This window comes from Tursiops truncatus, chromosome 9, assembly GCF_011762595.2.
Source record: "Tursiops truncatus isolate mTurTru1 chromosome 9, mTurTru1.mat.Y, whole genome shotgun sequence".
Taxonomy (NCBI): Eukaryota; Metazoa; Chordata; class Mammalia; order Artiodactyla; family Delphinidae; genus Tursiops; species Tursiops truncatus.
This window is the reverse complement of record NC_047042.1, coordinates 34,570,708-34,594,322: the sequence shown is the minus strand read 5'-3', so window position 1 is coordinate 34,594,322 and position 23,615 is coordinate 34,570,708. Positions and strand designations below refer to the sequence as shown.

The following is a 23,615-nucleotide window of genomic DNA, read 5'->3' as shown; positions in this document are numbered from 1 at the left end:
TATTCCAAAGGAAGTGAACATTTGGAAGGGTGGGTATACTCGGAAACAGCACTTCCATATGTGTACTCAACAAAATGAATCATGGTCTCTCAAAGGCCTCGGGCTATCTGTGTACTCCCATCCTGCCATATGTGCAGGGACAAACCCAGCATCCTTATGAACAACCATTCATCAAGGATCTGGCTTTTAACAAGTAGAAATTGTCCCTTTCTTTTCCTTCCTTCCTTCCTTCCTTCCTTCCTTCCTTCCTTCCTTCCTTCCTTCCTTCCTCCTTCCTTTCTCTCTCCTTTCCTTTCTTATTTTTGGTATAGATGCCAATAATCACATGATTTCCCTTGATGTTTTATTTTGCCACTGATATTGTATAATTATTTACTTTTTGAAATCTTTAAAGAAATTGCAGTCTCTTTCTTTGATATATTAAGGAAAGATAAATTGAAATTGGAGCAAAAGAATGGGAAGAACTGTGAAAAGTTTTTACTGGCTCTGTCACTAACATTTGTGAAACTTAAGAAACTGAAAAGAGCAGAACAATCCTTAAAAATAAGTTTATATTAGTGTTGATTCTATTCGGTGGACAGAATTATTTGGGTAAATTCAGGAAAAGGATAACATGGATAAAAATTATTCTTGGTTGTATTCCAAATAAAAAAGCAAGAGACAAAGCACAACTTTAGAAAGTAATAGTGAGAATATGAAGTGTTTACCTCCCTGTTCCCTCTCTCTCCTATCCTTCTCTGTTGTCTCTGGGCTTTGTCTCTGCTTTCTCATTTTGCTTGTCCTTCTTTCTTCCTTCCCTTCCTCCCTCCCTCCCTCCTTCCTTCCTCTCTTCCTTTCTTTTCCTTTTATTCCTGCCATATTTCATAAAAGATTTGAAGCAGCTTTTAAAACAAACATGAACTCTGTGTGTGTGTGTGTATGTGTTTTAAAGTAGGTGTGGTAATCATTCAGAGGTGAAAATACCATGAACCAGGAATGAGGTTAGCATATAAAGTGTGCACTATGGTATCTACTGCTTTTACTAGAGAAGGACCACAGATTTGGCTTTGAGATTTCTAGAAGCCAGTATGAAGAAAACAGCACTGTTGTTTATAAGGTTCTCAATGTTTCTAGGGCAGGATTTCCCAACTTTGGCATTATTGACATTTTGGCCAGATAATTCTTTGTTGTACTGTCCTGTTGCACTATAAGATGTTTAGCAGAATTCCTGATTTCTACCCAATAGACACCAGAAGCACACCTGCCCCCTCATTTTTGACAACCAAAAATGTCTCCAGAAACCACCAAATGGCCCATGGGGGGCAAAACCATCCCCATTGGGACACTGCTTCAGAAAAATGGCAAGCAAATCACAACATTCAGGAAAAGCCCAGCTATTCCAGATACAACTTGGGGTATTTAAATTTCTTGAATATTTTAGCAACTTTACATGACAGAAGTTCAATACCTTTAAAGATAAAACATTCATGTAGGTCTTAGCTGATTCATTTCATTAGGAAAATCTTTTAATTCTACAAATATATTTGTTTTTTTAACTTATTTATTTAGTTTTTAGATTTTGATTTGACTAGCATAAAAATCAATATGAGTTAAGAGCTTATCCTCTTTTTTTCTGGCTTCTCATTTCTGCTCCACTAATTACTAGCTGAATAACCTCTCTGAATTTCATATACAAAACTGCTTAATAATAGCATCTATGTCAGTAGTTGTTGTGAGGATTGTATGAGTTAACAGGCAAAGAGCTTTGCACAGTGGCTAGATCGTAATAAGTACTCTATGAGATGACAACTCTTATTATTGTGGTCATTATTATTTATAAATAATAAAGACCAGAACTTTATAGAGTAAGGGTATAAATAAGAATAATAAAACTGAAAACGAGAAATGTCCATATTAGTTTTCTGTTGCTTTCTCTGTATATTTCCTGAATTGCGTTCTGCTTTGACTTCAAGTGAATGAGATCACATTTCTACCATTCCTATTCTGTAAGTCATGTTTGAGTCAGCAGTCCTTCTTATCACCCCTCATCCTTCTTCACTACTACTGAGAGAGGTTACAACATGATGTTCTTCTTTCAGATGTGTAGAGTGTTATCTAGTGGCTACATCTTTATAAAGAGGTGTGTAACTAGTGCATTATTGGCCCTTACTCTCCCTCCTACTACACTTCCTACGTGTCTCCTTAGAGAGAGCACCTTCCTAATTATTTTAGGAGCTTCAGAAATGGCTAATATGAATAATCATTGTCTACTTCTGAATTGCTGATTTCCCCCCCATATCCTGTTCTTTTCTTTTCTTTCTTTTTTTTTTTTAATCAGTGAGGTCTGTTGGCCTCTGCTGATTATTCCGAGGTTTTCACATTGCTAGTTGCTCTGGATTTTCTGAGGTCCATAATGAAGTGGAGAATGTGTATATTACCCTCTTTTAACATTATAATTTTCCAAGTTGATACGAAAGTGTTTTACTTCAATCTCATTTTTTTTTTTTTTTTTTCGGTACGCGGGCCTCTCACTGCTGTGGCCTCTCCCGTTGTGGAGCACAGGCTCCGGACGCGCAGGCTCAGCGGCCATGGCTCATGGGCCCAGCCGCTCCGCGGCATGTGGGATCTTCCCGGACCGCGGCACGAACCCGCGTCCCATGCATCGGCAGGCAGACTCCCAACCACTGCGCCACCAGGGAAGCCCCAATCTCATTTTCTTTTAACAGAATTTAAAATGTATTGCCTATTTCAGTTTTTCCTTACAGCTTTCTCTATCACTTTACCCTTTTCTATCCTGCTAAATAGACGTGAGTGGCTGGGAGTAAGAGGCAGGAGGATCTCAGTGCCGGATTCTGTACTGTCTGCAGAATTGTGTCTCTTCCTCTTTTAACTAATCTTCCTTATGGGCCAAGCTTGTATGATTCTCTACCCTAAAGCATATTACCACCTTATCTCACCACATTTGCTCAGTTTCTCACACAGAAAGACTTTTTGTGGGACACCTTCAGAAACTAATGTTTCTGAACCTCAGTTTTGGACACATGTTAGGTCCAGACCCTCCTACATATTTATAAAGTGATTTGAACTGTTGGGGAACTGTTTCCAGATTGAAAGATTTTAACTCTGGCAGTAAAATAAGACCTCTGTGGACAGTTACTCAGCAGACTGCTAAAGCTGCCTTCATGTTTTGTACACTAGTTACATTGTCAGAAATATTTGAAAGTTGAAAGCATATTGTTTTTTAGAATAGTACATAAGGAAAAGCTTGGTGCACATTCCAGGTGAATTCTGAGGGGGGCAATAAGTTGCATATTGCTACGTTAATTCTAAAATACTATTATACACCACCAACCATGTATGCAGCATATCCTTGGAGAATTCTGTCCAGGATCCTGGCTAGACTCTTTTCCCTGTCATCCAACAGAGTACATTCCTGACCTTGAAAATGGGACACAGAATGATCCATGCTTACTCATATATGTGATAAATAGGCTCTTTCTTTTTTCTCCTAATTATGCTGATCTTCTCCACAATTAATAATATATCAGTCTCTTTAAGTTTGAATAGCCTCCTTTTAGTTTTAAAATTCTGTCTTTTCATGATCAACTTATTATTAGACACAGTCTCTTTAGGTAATTGCTCTGTCTGTCAGCTTCCTCTCTCGAGATGGCGTTTGGGTGTCTGAGGGAAAGAGAGAGACCTGATGGGGTCCTTGGATACTCACTGTCCTCTGAATATTCAGGTTTCCGTGGCAACCTCATTAATCTACCTGATTGGTGCTGATTTCTCAGCATTTAAAACTGAGGTCAGCAGCTGAATTTCTCCTGGTTTCCAATTTCACTGCGAAATGGAGCTTGGTGGGGTTTGCAGGCTCCAACAGCCTCACCTTGGCTCTCCCTGCGCTGGGATCTTCCTGAGCGTCTGCTGTGGACTTCATTTGACTCCAACCATAGTTACTCCATTTCAGGGGCTCTCCCATAGCATACACTTGGAAGACTGTGGGAACTTGAGGCTTCCATTGCTACCACACAGGACCCAAGAGCATCTTAGGAATGCTTCAGTCTGAACTTCCATTTACTTTTCACACTACTCCCTAGCCTTTTTAATGTGGTGCCCACACTTTGGTGTAGACATGGACTGCAAAAGTCCTAAGTGTAAATGACACCAAAGATTTGCTTATTATCTTGTCAATTTACCTAACACATTCTCCTCTCTCTGAGATGTGCTCACTTATCATTCTTTACCTCCCCTGCTTCTGTCACAACTCTTCAGTTTGCCTTTCTCCAATATCTCATCACCATAAAGGATGGCTTCCAGCTTTTTCTTCCTGTCATCATATCCTATCTGTAGCCTAGGTCAGCAAGCCCTCTGCCTGGGTGTCATAGGTAGAAAGAGTCTCTTCTCTGAACTATCATTCAGAGAAGCAGTGATAGCATTGTCTTGATGCTATCACTAACATAGGATTATAATCTGAGAGCACCAAGCTTAGTTTTTAATATGTAAAGGAGTTTGGAAAAAAAATCTTCTTTTACCACAAAATCTGGATTTTTATGTGTATTTATGAAAAATCTTTGTTTTGAATGTCAGTTTCTTTATATTTCTTTTATATCAATCTGAATCTCCTTTTGATCTCATGTACCACTGGCCCATAATAATGCACATGTAATAAGTATAAAAGAGCTACTAAGAATGTGCTGTATAAAAAAAAGTTAAATTAAAAAATAATGCACATGTATGTGTGTGTGTATGTGAATTTGTACATGCACACACACATACATGTCAGGCAGAAGAATGAATTGGTGGGCAGACCAAGGGGAAGTAAATGTGGTGCATGGAAAAAAACAAAGATAAAACACTTTGATTTTTTTCAGATTATAATAGTTCTGGTTTTAAAAATTTACCTTGCATCACTTAAGAACTTTAGCTAGATCTTAGTAACCAACTAGTGTGGTCAGAAGGATTGCTTTCTGCTCCACTGCCATTTCTTTCCCCTTTCCTGGCCTAATCTATTATAATTTACATTATTTTACGTGTCCGGAGCCAACTCTATGCCACTTTTCTAATAGCTCTACCTTCAACTTCCAAATTCTAGAGCACCTGTCTTCTGGTCTCTACTTCCACAATTATTGTACTACCAGCTCAGCTCCTTAATCCTGTTTATGTATATCCACCTGAGGTGAGTTTTTCTTGTTCTTTTCCTTTCCTGTCCAGCCACTCAATGTCCCATTCCATGCCAGGAACCACCGTCATTTGATGGATTCAACCGTCCTTTCTTACGTAGAGTTTTTTCCTACTGTCATGAAGTCTTGTACAGTTGAAATCAGCTCTCGTATGAAGGAGATCTTCTTGACACTATCACAAATACAGGGAAAGGTTTTTGGCAATCTCTCCAACCAATAAGAGGGACATAGGGGGAGAAGAAATAACTTTTTGCCATTGAGAATGACAGGAAGTGTATTTGGACATCTCTTCTAATGGCAGGGATTATGTAGGGAGAGTTCATGAGTCATGCATCCTTTTTTTACCCTTAGAACTCTTATTAAACTAGAATATGCCAAATACATGTGGATAGGTTTTGGTAGCTAATTTTGGCAGCTGATGTCCCTGAAACATGACTTGGAACACAATGTCTTAGGGAAATATGCTTATAAATTGACTTATAAACAAGCTTTGGGGGTGTAACCTTGTTATAGGCTGAATTGTGTCCCCCCAAAATGAATATGTTGAAGCCCTAACCCTTAAGTGATTGAATTTGATAGGGCTTTTAGGAGGCTATTAAGGTTAAATGAGGTCGTAAGTGTGGGGTTCTAATTCAGTAGGGTTGGTGGCATCCTAAGAAGAAGGAGAGAGAAATCAGTCTCTCTCCATGTGCACTCACTGAGGAAAGGCCATGTCAGGACATAGTGAGAAGGCAACCATCTGCAAGCTGGGAAGAGAAATAAAACAGACATTAGATTTGCTGGCACCTTTATCTTGGTTTTCTAGCCTCCAGAACTGTAAGAAATAAATTTCTGGTGTTTAAGCCACCCAGTGTATGTATTTTGTTGTGGCAGCTCAAGCTAAGAAAACCTTGTTCATACCTTCAGAATTAAATACAATTACTCATTTATGAATAGATTATACCTACAAAACTTACCACTATTACTACTTAGTTATAAGTTAAATGTACATAAAATATAGGTTAAAGTAGTATTTAGAGAAATTTTTTTTATGTTTAAATACAAGCAAATAAATGAATGATAAATCCCATAGATTCCGAAATAGGACCTGTTTAGGGATAAGCCTAAATTTTGGATGTGGTCAAAACTTCAAGCATCCATTGAGCATCTCTGTGCCTGGCACTAATCAGTAACCATATCCTTATTTTTTTTTTACATCTTTATTGGATTATAATTGCTTTACAATGTTGTGTTAGTTTCTGCTGTACAACAAAGTGAATTAGCTATATGTATACATATATCCCCATATCTCCTCCCTCTTGAGCCTCCCTCCCACCCTCCCCATTGCACCCCTCTAGGTTATCACAAAGCACTGAGCTAATCTCCCTGTGCTCTGCAGCTGCTTCCCACTAGCTATCTGTTTTACATTTAGTAGTGTATATATGTCCGTGCTACTCTCTCACTTCTTCCCACCTTACCCTAAGGCCACAATAAAATTTGTTTATTTTTATTTTCATTACTTCTGGGGGTGGATCAAAAAAGATTTTGCTGAAATTTACGTGAAACACTGTTCTGCCTATGTTTTCCTCTAAGAGTATTATAGTGTCTGGCCTTACATTTAGGTTATTAATCCATTTTGAGTTTTTTTTTTTTATTTTATTTTATTTTATTTTATTATTTTTTTTGCGGTACGCGGGCCTCTAGCTATGGTGGCCTCTCCTGTTGCAGAGCACAGGCTCCGGACGCACAGGCTCAGCGGCCATGGCTCACGGGCCCAGCCCCTCCGCAGCATGTGGGATCTTCCCGGACTGGGGCACGAACTCGTGTCCCCTGCATCGGCAGGCGGACTCTCAACCACTGCGCCACCAGGGAAGCCCATTTTGAGTTTATTTTTGTATATGGTGTTAGGGAGTGTTCTCATTTCATTCTTTTACATGTCACTGTCCAGTTTTCCCAGCACCACTTACTGAAGAGATTGTCTTTTCTCCATTGTATATTCTTGCCTCCTTTGTATAGATTAGGTGACCATAGGTGTGTGGGTTTATCTCTGGGCTTTCTATCCTGTTCCACTGATCTATATTTCTGTTTTGTGCCAGTACCAAACTGTTCTGATGACCATAGCTTTGTAGTATAGCCTGAAGTCAGGGAGCCTGATGCCTCCAGCTCCATTTTTCTTTCTCAAGATTGCTTTAGCTATCAGGGTCTTTTGTGTTTCCATACAAATGTAAAATTTTTTGTTCCAATTCTGTGGGAAATGCCATTGGTAATTTGATACAGATTACATTGAATCTGTAGATTGCTTTGAGTAGTTTAGTCATTTTGACAATATTGATTCTTCCAATCCAAGAATATGGTATATCTTTCCATCTGTGTCATCTTTTATTTCTTTCATCAGTGTCTTATAGTTTACTGAGTACAGGTCTTCTTTCTCCTTAGATAGGTTTATTCCTAGGTATTTTATTCTCTTTGATGTAATGGTAACTGGGATTGTTTCCTTGTTTTCTCTTTCTGATCTTTCATTGTCAGTGTGTAGGAATGCAAGAGATTTTTGTGTATTAATTTTGTATCCTGCAACTTTACCAAATTCAGTGATGAGCTCTAGTAGCTTTCTGGTAACATCTTTAGGATTTTCTATGTATAGTATCATGTCATCTGCAAACAGTGACAGTTTTACTTCTTTTCCAATTTGGATTCCTTTTATTTCTTCTTCTCTGTGCCATAGCTAGGACTTCCAAATCTATGTTGAATAATAGTGGTGAGGGTGGACATCCTTGTCTTATTCTTGGTCTTAGAGGAAATGCTTTCAGTTTTTCACTATTGAGAATGTTATTTGCTGTGTGTTTTTCATATATGGCCTTTATTATGTTGAGGTAGGTTCCCTCTAATCCCACTTTCTGGAGAGTTTTTATCATAAATGAGTGTTGAATTTTGTCAAAAGCTTTTTTTGCATCTGTTGAGATGACCATATGGTTTTTATTCTTCAGTTTGTTAATGTGGTGTATCACATTGATTGATTTGCATATGTGGAAGAATCCTTGCATCCCTGCGATAAATCCCACTTTATCGTGATTTATTATCTTTTTAATGTGTTGGATTCTGTTTGCTAGTAATTTGTTGAGGATTTTTAACATCTGTGTTCATCAGAGATAATTGGCCTGTAGTTTTTTTTGTGATATCTTTGTATGGTTTTGGTATCCGGGTGATGGTGGCCTTGTAGAATGAGGTTGGCAGTGTTCTATCCTCTGCAATTTTTTGGGAAGAGTGTCAGGAGGATAGGTGTTAACTCTTCTCTAAATGTTTGTTAGAATTCTACTGTGAAGTCATCTGGTCCTGGACTTCTGTTTGTTGGTAGTTTTAAAATCATAGTTTCAATTTCAGTACTCGTGATTGGTCTTTTCATATTGTCCATTTCCTCCTGGTTCAGTCTTGGAAGGTTGTACCTTTCTAAGAATTTGTGCATTTCTTCTAGGTTGTCCATTTTATTGGTGTATAGTTGTTTGTACTAGTGTCTTATGATGCTTTGTATTTCTGTGATGTCAGTTGTAACTTCTCTGTTTTCATTTCTAATTTTATTGATTTGAGTTCTCTCCCTTTTCTTGATGAGTCTGTCTAAAGGTTTATCAGTTTTGTTTTTCTTCTCAAAGAACCAGCTTCTAGTTTTCTTTTGGGGTTTATTGATTTGTTTTATGTTTGCTTGCTCCCCCAGTAATTTTAAATCTGAAGAATGAGGACTTTCTATGGCACCTGTAGCTATGTAATGGTTGAAAATTGGTTTAAAAGTATCCAACACAATGTAAATGTTGGGTTTTTTTGTTGTTTTTTTACATCTTTATTGGAGTATAATTGCTTTACAGTGGTGTGTTAGTTTCTGCTTTATAACAAAGTGAATCAGTTATACATATATTCCCATTTCTCTTCCCTTTTGCGTCTCCCTCCCTCCCACCCTCCCTATCCCACCCCTCTAGGTGGTCACAAAGCATGGAGCTGATCACCCTGTGCTATGCGGCTGCTTCCCACTAGTTACCTATTTTACGTTTGGTAGTGTATATATGTCCATGCCACTCTCTCACTTTGTCACAGCTTACCCTTCCCCCACCCCATATCCTCAAGTCCATTCTCTAGTAGGTCTGTGTTTTTGCTCCCGTCTTACCCCTAGGTTCTTCATGACATTCTTTTTTTCTTAAATTCCATACATATGTGTTAGCATATGGTATTTGTCTTTCTCTTTCTGACTTACTTCACTCTGTATGACAGGCTCTAGGTCCATCCACCTCATTACAAATAGCTCAATTTCGTTTCTTTTTATGGCTGAGTAATATTCCATTGTATATATGTGCCACATCTTCTTTATCCATTCATCTGATGATGGACACTTAGGTTGTTTCCATCTCCTGGCTATTGTAAATAGAGCTGCAATGAACATTTTGGTACGTGTGTGTTTTGAATTATGGTTTTCTCAGGGAATATGCCCAGTAATGGGATTGCTGGGTCATATGGTAGTTCTGTTTGTAGTTTTTTAAGGAACCTCCGTACTCTTCTCCATAGTGGCTGTACCAATTCACATTCCCACCAGCAGTGCAAGAGTGTTCCCTTTCCTCCACACCCTCTACAGCATTTTTTGTTTCTAGATTTTTTGATGATGGCCATTCTGACTGGTGTGAGATGATATCTCATTGTAGTTTTGATTTGCATTTCTCTAATGATTAATGATGTTGAGCATTCTTTCATGTATTTGTTGGCAGTCTGTATATCTTCTTTGGAGAAATGTCTGTGTAGGTCTTCTGCCCATTTTTGGATTGGGTTGTTTTGCTGTTATTGAGCTGCATGAGCTGCTTGTAAATTTTGGAGATTAATCCTTTGTCAGTTGCTTCATTTGCAAATATTATCTCCCATTCTGAGGTTTGTCTTTTGGTCTTGTTTATGGTTTTCTTTGCTGTACAAAAGCTTTGAAGGTTCATTAGGTCCCATTTGTTTATTTTTGTTTTTATTTCCATTTCTCTAGGAGGTGGGTCAAAAAGGACCTTGCTGTGATTTATGCCATAGAGTGTTCTGCCTATGTTTTCCCCTAAGAGTTTGATAGTTTCTGGCCTTACATTTAGGTCTTTAATCCATTTTGAGCTTATTTTTGTGTATGGTGTTAGGGAGTGATCTAATCTTATACTTTTACAAGTACATGTCCAGTTTGCCCAGCACCACTTATTGAAGAGGCTGTCCTTTCTCCACTATACATTCCTGCCTCCTTTATCAAAGATAAGGTGACCATATGGGTGTGGGTTTATCTCTGGGCTTTCTATCCTGTTTCATTGATCTATATTTCTGTTCTTGTGCCAGTACCATACTGTCTTGATTACTGTAGCTTTGTAGTATAGTCTGAAGTCAGGGAGCCTGATTCCTCCAGCTCCATTTTTCGTTCTCAGGATTGCTTTGGCTATTCGGGGTCTTTTGTGTTTCCATACAAATTGTGAAATTTTTTGTTCTAGTTCTGTGAAAAATGCCAGTGGTAGTTTGATAGGGATTGCATTGAATCTGTAGATTGCTTTGGGTAGTAGAGTCATTTTCACAATGTTGATTCTTCCAATCCAAGAACACGGTGTATCTCTCCATGTATTTGTATCATCTTTAATTTCTTTCATCAGTGTCTTATAATTTTCTGCATACAGGTCTTTTGTCTCCTTAGGTAGGTTTATTCCTAGATATTTTTTTCTTTTTGTTGCAATGGTAAATGGGAGAGTTTTCTTGGTTTCACTTTCAGATTTTTCGTCATTAGCGTATAGGAATGCCAGAGATTTCTGTGCATTAATTTTGTATCCTGCTACTTTACCAAATTCATTGATTACATTTAGTACTTTTCTGGTAGCATCTTTAGGATTCTCTGTGTATACTATCATGTCATCTGCAAACAGTGACAGCTTAACTTGTTCTTTTCCGATTTGGATTCCTTTTATTTCCTTTTCTTCCTTGATTGCTGTGGCTAAAACTTCCAAAACTATGTTAACTAAGAGTGGTGAGAGTGGGTAACGTTGTCTTGTTCCTGATCTTAGTGGAAATGGTTTCAGTTTTTCACCATTGAGGACGATGTTGGCTGTGGATTTGTTATATATGGCCTTTATTATGTTGAGGAAAGTTCCCTCTATGCCTACTATCTGGAGGGTTTTTATCATAAATGTGTGTTGAATTTTGTCGAAAGCTTTTTCTGCATCTATTGAGATGATCATATGGTGTTTCTCCTTCAGTTTGTTAATATGGTGTATCACATTGATTGATTTGCATATATTGAAGAATCCTTGCATTCCTGGAATAAACCCCACTTGATCATGGTGTATGATCCTTTTAATATGCTGTTGGATTCTGTTTGCTAGTATTTTGTTGAGGGTTTTGCATCTATGTTCATCAGTGATATTGGCCTGTAGTTTTCTTTGTTTGTGACATCCTTGTCTGGTTTTGGTATCAGGGTGATGGTGGCCTCATAGAATGAGTTTGGGAGTGTTCCTCCCTCTGCTATATTTTGGAAGAGTTTGAGAAGGATAGGTGTTAGCTCTTCTCTAAATGTTTGATAGAATTCTCCTGTGAAGCCATCTGGTCCTGGGCTTTTGTTTATTGGAAGATTTTTAATCACAGTCTCAATTTCAGTGCTTGTGATTGGTCTGTTCATATTTTCTATGTCTTCCTGATTCAGTCTTGGCAGGTTGTGCATTTCTAAGAATTTGTCCATTTTTTCCAGGTTGTCCATTTTATTGGCATAGAGTTGCTTGTAGTAATCTCTCATGATCTTTTGTATTTCTGAGTGTTAGTTATTACTTCTCCTTTTTCATTTCTAATTCTATTGATTTGAGTCTTCTCCCTTTTTTTCTTGATGAGTTTGGCTAATGGTTTATCAATTTTGTTTATCTTCTCAAAGAACCAGCTTTTAGTTTGATTGATCTTTGCTATCATTTCCTTCACTTCTTTTTCATTTATTTCTGATATGATCTTTATGATTTCTTTCCTTTTGCTAACTTTGGGGTTTTTTTTGTTCTTCTTTCTCTAATTAGGTGCAAGGTTAGGTTGTTTATTTGAGATGTTTCCTGTTTCTTAAGGTAGGATTGTATTGCTATAAACTTCCCTCTTAGAACTGCTTTTGCTGCATCCCATAGGTTTTGCATCATCGTGTCTCCATTGTCATTTGTTTCTAGGTATCTTTTGATTTCCTCTTTGATTTCTTCAGTGATCACTTGGTTATTAAGTAGTGTATTGTTTAATCTCCATGTGTTTGTATTTTTTACAGATCTTTTCCTGTAATTGATAGCTAGTCTCATAGCATTGTGGTCGGAAAAGATACTTGATACAATTTCAATTTTCTTAAACTTACCAAGGCTTGATTTGTGACCCAAGATATGTTCTATCCTGGAGAATGTTCCATGAGCACTTGAGAAAAATGTGTATTCTGTTGTTTTTGGATGGAATGTCCTATAAATATCAATTAAATCCATCTTGTTTAATATATCATTTAAAGCCTGTGTTTCCTTATTTATTTTCATTTTGGATGATCTGTCCATTGGTGAAAGTGGGGTGTTAAGGTCCCCTACTATGAATGTGTTACTCTCGATTTCCTCTTTTGTGGCTATTAGTGTTTGCCTTATGTATTGAGGTGCTCCTGTGTTGGGTGCATAAATATTTACAATTGTTACATCTTCTTCTTGCATCGATCCCTTGATCATTATGTAGTGTCCTTCTTTGTCTCTTCTCATACTCTTTATGTTAAAGTCTATTTTGTCTGATATGAGAATTGCCACTCCAGCTTTCTTTTGGTTTCCATTTGCATGGAATATCTTTTTCCATTCCCTTACTTTCAGTCTGTATGTGTCTCTAGGTCTGAAGTGGGTCTCTTGTAGACAGCATATATATGGGTCTTGTTTCTGTATCCATTCAGCCAGTCTGTGTCTTTTGGTGGGAGCATTTAATCCATTTACATTTAAGGTAATTATCGATATATATGTTCCTATTCCCATTCTCTTAATTGCTTTGGGTTTGTTATTGTAGGTCTTTTCCTTCTCTTGTGTTTCTTACCTAGAGAAGTTCCTTTAGCATTTGTTGTAAAGCTGGTTTGGTGGTGCTGAACTCTCTCAGCTTTTGCTTGTCTGTAAAGGTTTTGATTTCTCCATCAAATCTGAATGAGATCCTTGCTGGGTAGAGTAATCTTGGTTGTAGGTTTTTCTCCTTCATCACTTTAAATATGTCCTGCCAGTCCCTTCTGGCTTGCAGAGTTTCTGCTGAAAGATCAGCTGTTAACCTTATGGGGATTCCCTTGTGTGTTATTTGTTGTTTTTCCCTTGCTGGTTTTAATATGTTTTCTTTGTATTTAATTTTTGACAGTTTGATTAATATGTGTCTTGGTGTGTTTCTCCTTGGATTTATCCTGTATGGGACTCTCTGTGCTTCCTGGACTTGATTAACTGTTTCCTTTCCCATATTAGGGAAGTTTTCAACTATAATCTCTTCAAATACTTTCTCAGTCCCTTTCTTTTTCTCCTCTTCTTCTGGAACCCCTATAATTCGAATGTTGGTGCGTTTAATGTTGTCCCAGAGGTCTCTGAGACTGTCCTCAGTTCTTTTCATTCTTTTTTGTTTATTCTTTTCTTTATTAGTTATTTCCACTATTTTATCTTCCAGGTCACTTATCCGTTCTTCTGCCTCAGTTATTCTGCTATTGATCTCATCTAGAGTATTTTTAATTTCATTTATTGTGTTGTTCATCATTGTTTGTTTCATCTTTAGTTCTTCTAGGTCCTTGTTAAATGTTTCTTGCATTTTCTGTATTCTATTTCCAAGATTTTGGATCATCTTTACTATCATTATTCTGAATTCTTTTTCAGGTAGACTGCCTATTTCCTCTTCATTTGTTAGGTCTGGTGGGTTTTTATCTTGCTCCTTCATCTGCTGTGTGTTTTTCTGTCTTCTCATTTTGCTTATCGTACTGTGTTTGGTGTCTCCTTTTTGCAGGCTGCAGGTTCATAGTTCCCGTTGTTTTTAGTGTCTGTCCCCAGTGGCTAAAGTTGGTTCAGTAGGTTGTGTAGGTTTCCTGGTGGAGGGGACTAGTGCCTGTGTTCTGGTGGATGAGGCTGGATCTTGTCTTTCTGGTGGGCAGGTCCACGTCTAGTGGTGTGTTTTGGGGTGTCTGTGGATTTATTATGATTTTAGGACACCTCTCTGCTAATGGGTAGGGTTGTGTTTGTGTCTTGCTAGTTGTTTGGCATAGGGTGTCCAGCACTGTAGCTTGCTGGTCATTTAGTGAATCTGGGTGCTGGTGTTGAGATGGAGATATCTGGGAGATTTTCGCTGTTTTCTATTATGTGGAGCTGGGAGGTCTCTTGTGGACCAGTGTCCTGAAGTTGCCTCTCTCACCTCAGAGGCACAGCACTGATTTCTGGCTGCAGCACCAAGAGCCTTTCATCCACACGGCTCAGAATAAAACGGAGAAAAAGTAGAAAGGAAGGAAGGAAGGAAAGAAAGGAAGGAAAGAAGGAAGGAAGGAAGGAAGAAAAAGGAAGAAAGAAAGAAGAGGGAGGGAGGAGAGAAAGAAATGAAGGAAGGAAGGAAGGAAGAAATAGAAAAGGGAGGGAGGAAAGAAAGAACGAAAGGATAAAATAAAATAAAGTAAGATAAAATAAAGTTATTAAAATAAAAAATAATTATTAAGAAAAAAAATTTTTTAAAGGAAAAAAACAGACGGATAGAATCCTAGGACAAATGGTGAAAGCAAAGCTATACAGACAAAATCTCACACAGAAGCACACACATACACACTCACAAAAAGAGGAAAAGGGGAAAAAATGATAAATCTTGCTCTCAAAGTCCACCTCCTCAATTTGGGATGATACGTTGTCTACTCAGGTATTCCACAGATGCAGGGTACATCAAGTTGATTGTGGAGCTTTAATCCGCTGCTTCTGAGGCTACTGGGAGATTTCCCTTTCTCTTCTTAGCACAGCTCCCCTGCGTGTAGGTCGCTGCAGGGCGTCTGTTCTTTGCTCAGACAGGACGGGGTTAAAGGAGCTGCTGATGCAGCTGTGGCTCACTCAGGCCGGGGGGGAGGGAGGAGCACGATGTGGGGCGAGCCTGCAGCGGCAGAGGCCAGCGGGACGTTGAACCAGCCTGAGGCGTGCCGTGCGTTCTCCCGGGGAAGTTGTCCCTCGATCCCGGGACCCTGGTGTAAGGTCGGGTCTTAACAAATGGCACCGCGAAACAGAGGAAAGCTTTAAGTGAGCTTTATTAGGGAGCGCTCCCGGGCGAGGTTCAGTGGTCCGAGAGAAAGGGGCCAGAGAAGTCGCACCCGGGCAAGGGTTGGGCAAGATTTTATAGGGGAAGAAGGGAAAGGGGTGTGGTGAATCTGGGAGGGCGCAGGGTATTTCTTATTTGGTGGTCTTTTCGGGTATCCTGGGGGACCGTTGGTCCCGCCCCTCGAAAGGCGGGAAAGCTGGGCTGGGTTCAAAGTCCCCAGGTCAGTTCCTGGAACTGGATGGTCCGGAATGTCTCCAGGGCAGTTTCTGGAACTGGGTGGTCCGGAGAATTTCAGTCTGATGCAACCTGTGAATCTGATTGTGTTCCCCTGCCTCGGGCCAGTTGGCCTTACACCTGGCAGTGGTGGGCTGCACAGGCTCCCCGGAAGGGGGGTGTGGATAGTGACCTGTGCTCGCACACAGGCTTCTTGGTTGCGGCAGCAGTAGCCTTAGCGTCTCATGCCCACCTCTGGGGTCCGCGCTTTTAGCTGCGACTCGCGCCCGTCTCTGGAGCTTCTTTAAGCAGCACTCTTAATCCCCTCTCCTCGCACCAGGAAACAAAGAGGGAAGAAAAAGTCTCTTGCCTCTTCAGCAGGTACAGACTTTTCCCCGGACTCCCTCCCGGCTAGCGTGGTGCACTAACCCCCTGCAGGCTGTGTTCACGCCGCCAACCCCAGTCCTCTCCCTGCGCAACCACGGAAGCCCGAGCCTCAGCTCCCAGCCCCCGTTCATCCCGGTGGGTGAGCAGACAAGCCTCCTCTCGGGCTGGTGAGCGGTGGGCAACACTGATCCTCTGTGCGGGAATCTCTCTGCCTTGCCCTCCGCACCTCTGTTGCTACGCTCTCCGCTCTCCTCCGCGGCTTCGAAGCTTACCCCCCTCCGCCACCCGCAGTCTCCGCCCGCGAAGGGGCTTCCTAGTGTGTGGAAACTTTTCCTCTTTCACAGCTCCCTCCCACTGCTGCAGGTCGCGTCCCTATTCTTTTGTCTGTTTACTCTTTTTTCTTTTGCCTTACCCAGGTACGTGGGGAGTTTCTTGCTTTTTGGGAGGTCTGAGGTCTTCTGCCAGCGATCAGTAGGTGTTCTGTAGGAGTTGTTCCACGTGTAGATGTATTTCTTATGTATTTGTGGGGAGGAAGGTGATCTCCGCGTCTTACTCTTCCGCCATCTTCCCGATTCCCCTCAATGTTGGTTTTAATTTTTTAGCTTGAACAGCCATTTTCCTGAATGCTGTATCTTCATGAAGCTCAAATAACTACTTACTTACAGTGGTTTAGTAAAAGAATAAAAGTCTCAGTTTAGAGGGTAAATGATTAGGTTCTAGGGTTCATTTGATGATTCCTTTACTTTTTAGTTGATAGTGTTGACCATGATGGTGTTGACTATGACATGGGCTGAATGTTCTTAGAAAGTAAGTGTTATTTCAGTAGTATGGTAGAAAGGCATGTGTTAGGGTCAGAGCTCTGTGTGAGGGTCCTCAGACCTTCTGGGTAGCCTCTCTAAGCCACAGTATGTTCATTCAGTAACCACTTCTTAGGCCTCAACTACGTGTTAGGCATTACAAAAATGAGCGTAATAGCTGAAATAGTAGTAGCTAACAGTTGCATATCACGTACTCATTTAATCCTCCCCAACCTCATATGCAGATGGCACTTCAAAAAGCTGCTATTTCATTGGTAAGAGAATCAAAGCAGAGTTGTTAATTAATTGATTGCCCATTGTCAATCACCTTTTAGTGGTGAAGTCATAATTTCACCTGGACAGTTTAATTCCAGAATCTTCTCTCTTTACCACTTTGCTGTTGTTGAGAGAATCTTAATATTCTATTTATTTATTTAGTGTTCTCATTTATTATGTATTTACTCATTGTTCTTAACAGAATTTAAGTTGTTAGGGCTCTCATGACAAAAAGCATGTGAAAATGCTTAGGAAACTGCTTAGTGCGTTGTGAATGAGTTATTATTTATTGTGTTTGTTCCCTGTCATTAGGCCTCTTCACTTTAGTTCTTCTTTTTAAAAAAATTCTGTATTTTGTGTCAGAGTTCCCTTCTTTGAGCCATTTGAGACGTCTTGATATTTGCACAGTCAAATTTTTTTATTGCATTTCCCAGAGCTCCAACTGTGTCCTAAAATAATAGACTTCTACAGCTTGATACTGTTATTTTTTTATATTATGACATATTTATACATTAAAATTATGTAACATAGGGCTTCCCTGGTGGCGCAATGGTTGAGAGTCCGCCTGCCAATGCAGGGGATGCGGGTTTGTGCCCCGGTCCGGGAGGATCCCACATGCTGCGGAGCGGCTAGGCCCGTGAGCCATGGCCGCTGAGCCTGTGCGTCTGGAGCGTGTGCTCCGCAACGGGAGAGGCCACAGCAGTGAGAGGCCCGCGTACTGCAAAAAAAAAAAAAAAAAAAAAAAGATATGTAACATATATGACAATTATAAACCACTACTATTGCACTTTTCTTGTCCTTGTTGTAAATGTTCTCTTAATGTGTGCACAAAAAAGAGTAAACAGCATTTTATAAAGGTAAATCCAAAATATTGGTTCATGCTTTGTTTGGATAATAATGTTCTCTAGTGTAGGAGCAACCATATATTTTAATGGCGTATCTAATTTTAATAATACTAGTTTGCACTAAGACTAGCTGCCAAGCTGTACTAAATGTTAAGCTTCTACTTTGAAAGTCAAATCTCTCCTTGCAGTTGAGTGTTGAGAATATTTTAAGTGTGAGGACCACACACTCCCTCCATTTAGTTGGAGAACCTGAACTGCGGTTGCTCCTTCCCACTCACTGACTGCTACTGCTACCTGCCTAATAATTGTTTTTGGCTCCCCGTAAACCTGCAGCCAGAAAGGTATTTGAATTTTCCCCCTCTAGCACTTGCAAATCCGATTTTTATGTATAGCTAAGTGCTCTTAGCTTTTACTCTATCTACTACTGGGGCCTGGTTTCTAGCAAGCCTGTAGCTACGCCAGATCTGGCCTATGTAATGCTGTTTGTAATGAGAAATCTAAACAGGGAATGGCAGTGAGGCATGGCAGGAATGTGTTTCCATTGGAGAAGTCAGTGTAGAGAAAAAGTATAAGCAAAGCCGTGTGCAGAAGGCCTTTTCAGCTGGCCAAGACGGAAGACTAATGTTATTGTACATAGGCTGTTACTGTGCCAGCCCTTCCTCACAAATTTGCTTTCTCTCTCTCTCCCCTCTCCTGAACTCCCTTCCTCCCCCCTCCCTCTTTCATCTACTCCTTCTCCTTCTCTTTCTCTCCCTCTCTCTTCTGCGGGCTCTGCTCACTGTTTGCTCAGGTGGACAGTGACACCATTTGGAATGAGCTGCACTCGTCCGGTGCTGCACGCATGGCTGTTGGCTGTGTCATCGAGCTGGCTTCCAAAGTGGCCTCAGGAGAGCTGAAGGTGAGGTCTGGATTGCATTAAGTGTGGGAAATCCAGAGAAGACGCTGAAACAGAGATGTTGTTGTTTGGGAATTGTGGGGAGTGTGGTGTGGTAATAAAAGGAAAGGGGCGGAGGGAAGAGGGCAAAGAGATGGCCACTAAGGTGTGATAATAACTAGTGTGTAGGTAGGTAGTAGCTGATCGTGCTCCCAGGGCCTTCCTCTCCTTGGGGAAACTCTGCGGTTAGGGCACTCTGGTGTATTTTTAAGAGCATAGAAATGGTGAGCAAAGCTATGGTCCAGGTTAAAAATACCCAGTATATACATACCAGTCGTGCCCTCCTGGGATTCTCTTTTGAAGCGACATAAAACATATGATTACTGAGTACTGTGTATAAGCTCAGAATACCACCCAGAGAGAAGGGGGTGGGGGTGGGGAGAAAGGTAAATATCAGATGGGAAGGATTGGGAGGAAGAAGGAAATTGTTGACTAGAAGGGTAATGATCCAGAGTATGTTTTTCCATGAAAGAACTTCAGAAATGAACTACGCTTTATTGTTCTTTTCTTTTTATGGTCTCTTCTTTTCTACATCATGTGAAAAGAACAATGTCCAAACCCCAACGTTTCCCAGTCTAAACAATTTATAAAAGCCAGAGACCTGACAGACGTTGACACTTTATTTGGTATTTTAACAGTGCTATTTAAAGGTATACCGTGTGCATCTTGAATGCAGTTGCCCCAATAAACTTTGTTGGTGCTAACATAGCTCTTTAATGCACTGGTTCACACACTTCATAATGAAATCTGGCCAGTGATTGATTTGGTATTTTTAGCAATTGTGGGGCTTAGGGGAAATATATTGTAACCAACAATATAGGCACTGTGAGTTTTGTTCATCTAAAATAAAATCTAATTAGGATTATTTTTTTTTATGCCTAATGAATTTTTATTCAATTACACCTGACTATTCCACTTGTGATTAAAAATGCAGGGTAGGAATGTGCACTTTACAACACATTGTCTGCCCCAGAAGTCTTTGCTCTAACTCTTTAAGTCAAAACCTACAGAAATAGCATTATGATAAGGTGGGCTATATTTAAATATATATATATATATATATATATATATATATATTCACCTCATGTTAAGTTGACACGATCAGCATTAGGATATTAATTGCTCATCTCAGGAGATTTCTTAGGCCATTAATGTGGTGCTTAATACTCAGTCTTTACCTTTGATAATGAGCTATTTATTGAAAAGAAGAAAGGAATCAGCCTTATGGAGAGGTTTTGGCTGTCTCCCAGTAGCACTTGAGGAATAATTCTTCCTGTTTGAATATGTCACTTGTAGCACTAGAATCAATTGACATTTTAAAAGAAGTATTTAAGTCTTATTTTCAAAAGAATTCAAATGACAGACAACAGCCAGGCCACAATATTATAATTTTTAAAAGATTATGCCAGCACAGACCCACTTAATAAAAAACAAAAATGATTGTTAGCATTTCACAGTTTCTAATTGTTTTGATTTTGTTGAAGTTTAATCAGTAATTCTGAAACCTTCTCAAGTAGAATGCCCACCTGTTACACTCAAAATCATCATTGCTATTAACCTCACAGAGTGCAGAATTGCCAAATGTATGTGTGAAGAGTGTTGAACAAAAACCTAATTATATTTTTTAGGAGGTAGTCATTTAAAATAGCCAGTTACAAACAGAGTGTCAACAATATATAGTATGGACATGCTGACCACCAGCCGTACTAACTAGCATTGGCTGTTTATGTTAAGATCAAGGATTCATACAAATGCTTTTCCTCCCCTTGGTTGAGAAATCAGCAAGTATGATTAAAAAAGAGAAGAATAGGGAAAAAGAGCCAGCATAAAAATCAAGAAACATTGATCCAGGCTCTGCCACTTAAATTCTATGTCACTTGTGACAGATCACTTAATATCTCTGGGCCTCAGTATCTCGTTCCACAAAATCAGTAGGGTAGAATTGATAATGTTGAAGGTTGTACCTGGTTTTGACATTCTGAGCTATTTGCAAATGAGAAGTGGATCTGGTTATCAGTTATATACACCATGACGTACCAAATAGTAGATATTGCACAACTGATTTCACCTTCCTTTGCTGAATATTCCAGGCAGTGTAGCTGGTTTATCTTTCTGATTGTTAGCCCAAAGTAAAAGTCCAAGACAGGCAGGACCATAATAAATGGACTAGTGCTGACAGACCAAGAGACTGAATCCTTTTATTGCTAATAATTTGATGAGGCCTATGGGAATGCCACTGTAGATAGCCAAGAATTGTGGTAGATAGCCATGTTCAGGGACCTCTAGCTAACCAAAAATGTTACTCAGTGTCTACCTGTTCCAGACTCCAGTATGACTGGACAGGTACACCTGCTGGCCAGGAGCATTAACACTCATGGCTGTGGAGTCACTTCATTCAGATCTAGGAAGAAAATAGGGAAGCTTATTTGAGGACACTGGTAAGTTATCCTCTGATAAGAGATGTGAACAAAGAAAACGTCAGTGTTTTGTTTATCATTTTCTGCATCTACATTCAGTTCTCACATGTTCTACCTCTTTCTCCCAGTAAATCTATAACTTGAAACAACATTGACATATTGAAAGACTGCATTTTGTGAGTCTGCACTCATTTTGCTTGGAAATTAGAGAAGAATTAAGAGCTTTATTTCAAATAGGGTGGGCCTGGATGGGGTGCTGAACTGAGAGGTTCGAGATAGCTGGAGGGAGGTCACCAAACTCTTAGGGGCTGGGGACCTAGGAGATAATAAGGGCGCCCAAACAAGGAAAATGCCAAAGGCAAATTTCATTACCTGGAATTTTTCCTTGATATTAAGCTTGATCATGATTGTTCCCCTAACTTTCGACAGGTTCTGTCCTTTCTTCACCTGCAGATACTAATGGGCTAAAGGAATTAGAGGTATAATCCAGGCCCAGGGAGTGGGTCTCATGTTGGTGCTTAAACTAAGCGTGTGCAGCAAACTACAGCAGTAAGTGGGTGTATTTTTTGCACAGCATGGACATGCTCAGTGGAGTTCAGTGGAAATTATGGGGACTTTCAAGTTTTCCAGGTTTTTAACAAGTTATTTTAAAAAATCCATGCAAATGGAAATTTCTCAAACCTACAAATACCCAAGTTGGCTATTTCTCAGAATCTAGAACTAGGGAACATAAATATTCTGGAAATGCTGACATGTTTGTTGTATTGGAAACTATAATTGGAAGAATAGTTATCTCAAAATGGTTTTATTGTTCTAAAGGTCATTTAAGGAAGTAGGTCTAGAAATAGAAATATCTTTAAAAGATGAGCATTTTTCAAGTTATAAATATTTAATATTTTGTTCAAAAAATGGTGCCAAATATGTTACCTTAAAGTATATAATTTTTATTTGTCAGTTATGCTTCAATATATCTGGGGAAAAAATGATTCAACAGTTATCTAGCTTTACTATAAGAATGCCCTTTGATGCCATTTTGGCAATGCGTAATTTCATAAAACAGTAAAAATTGCTTTAGTTGTCTGGAAATTTTTGTCAAGAAAATTCCCATCTGATTATCTGAAAAATGTATGGATTTCTTTACTGTTTGAATGGATATTGTGATATCATGTTGCTAATAATACCTGCCGTTCATTAAGTATCTACTATAGATTGGACAGTTTACATGTAATTTGTCATTATTCTCACAGTGTCCACCAAAAGTAAGTACCACCAATAGGATACCAGCTCAGAGACATCAAGTAACTTTTTAAGATCCTGCACACAGTTTAATAAATGGCAAAGCCTGTAAGTGTCACAATTCTCTCTTCTCTTTCAACACTTTATAAGGAATTTCTTGTAGAGGTGGCACAAATATGTAAGAAAAAAGGGGTTAAAGCTATCTTTTTAAAATAGTCTAGATTCTTTCCTTTTTATTAGTGTAAAACAATACATATAAAAAATGAGTTACATTAATAACTTACAAATCATAATAATATGGTTGGATGTGAGCCCTTCATCCAACTAAAGAAATAGTACTGTGCTAACACTATTAAAGTTCTTTCAGTACTTATCTCATTCCTATCTTTTGACCCAGGAGTAATTATTAATCTGTTGTATTTTTTAAATTATTCCTTTCCCTTTAATAGTGTTAACCATATGTTGTAGATCTTTATAAAAAATGGAATCTTATTGAATGTTTTATTCCTCAGATTTCTCTCCCCCAACTTAAAATCATGTTATGAGGATTTATCCTATTTACATAGCTGTGATTTATTCATTTTCCTTGTACATCATAATTTGTTTATTCATTCTTCTGTTGGACAGTATAGTTGTTTACAGGTTTTTGCTCTTTTGATCAGTGCTGCTGTGAACACTCTTGAACTATGACATAACTAAGAGTAAAATGGTAAGCTCCTAGGATAGAAATATAATAAATTTCAGAGAGTAATGCAAGGTAGAATTCCGAAGTCATTGTGCCACAATGACATCAGCAAAAATAACAGTTTAAACCTCTGAAAATTCTTCACTCCATGAAATCAGTGATGAAACTGGCAAAATTTATCAGAATTAATTTTTAAAAATCTTTTGTTGGAGTATAGTTGCTTTACAATGTTGTGTTAGTTTCTACTGTACAGCAAAGCAAATTGGCCACACATATACGTGTATCCCCTCTTCCTTGGATTTCCTTCCCATTTAGGTCACCACAGAACAATGAGTAGAGTTCCCTGTGCTATACGGTCTGTTCTCATTAGTTATCTGTTTGATACATAGTAGTGTATATATGTCAATCCCAATCTCCCAATCCCTCCCAC

At 39.1% G+C, this 23,615-nt stretch overlaps 1 protein-coding gene across 12 annotated transcripts in view; it reads left to right on the top strand.

Moving 5' to 3' along the window:
* The window catches only part of HDAC9 (histone deacetylase 9), a 576,603-nt gene that overhangs the window by 304,505 nt on the left and 248,483 nt on the right, over positions 1-23,615 (top strand). For 11 of the 12 annotated variants that reach the window (XM_073809646.1, XM_033862982.2, XM_033862975.2 and 8 more), the window contains one exon: positions 18,704-18,811. The exons of the other annotated variant lie outside the window; for it this stretch is intronic. In XM_073809646.1, the coding sequence (XP_073665747.1) occupies positions 18,704-18,811 (108 nt within the window). The remainder of the gene's footprint in view (positions 1-18,703; positions 18,812-23,615) is intronic. 12 annotated transcript variants of the gene reach the window in all.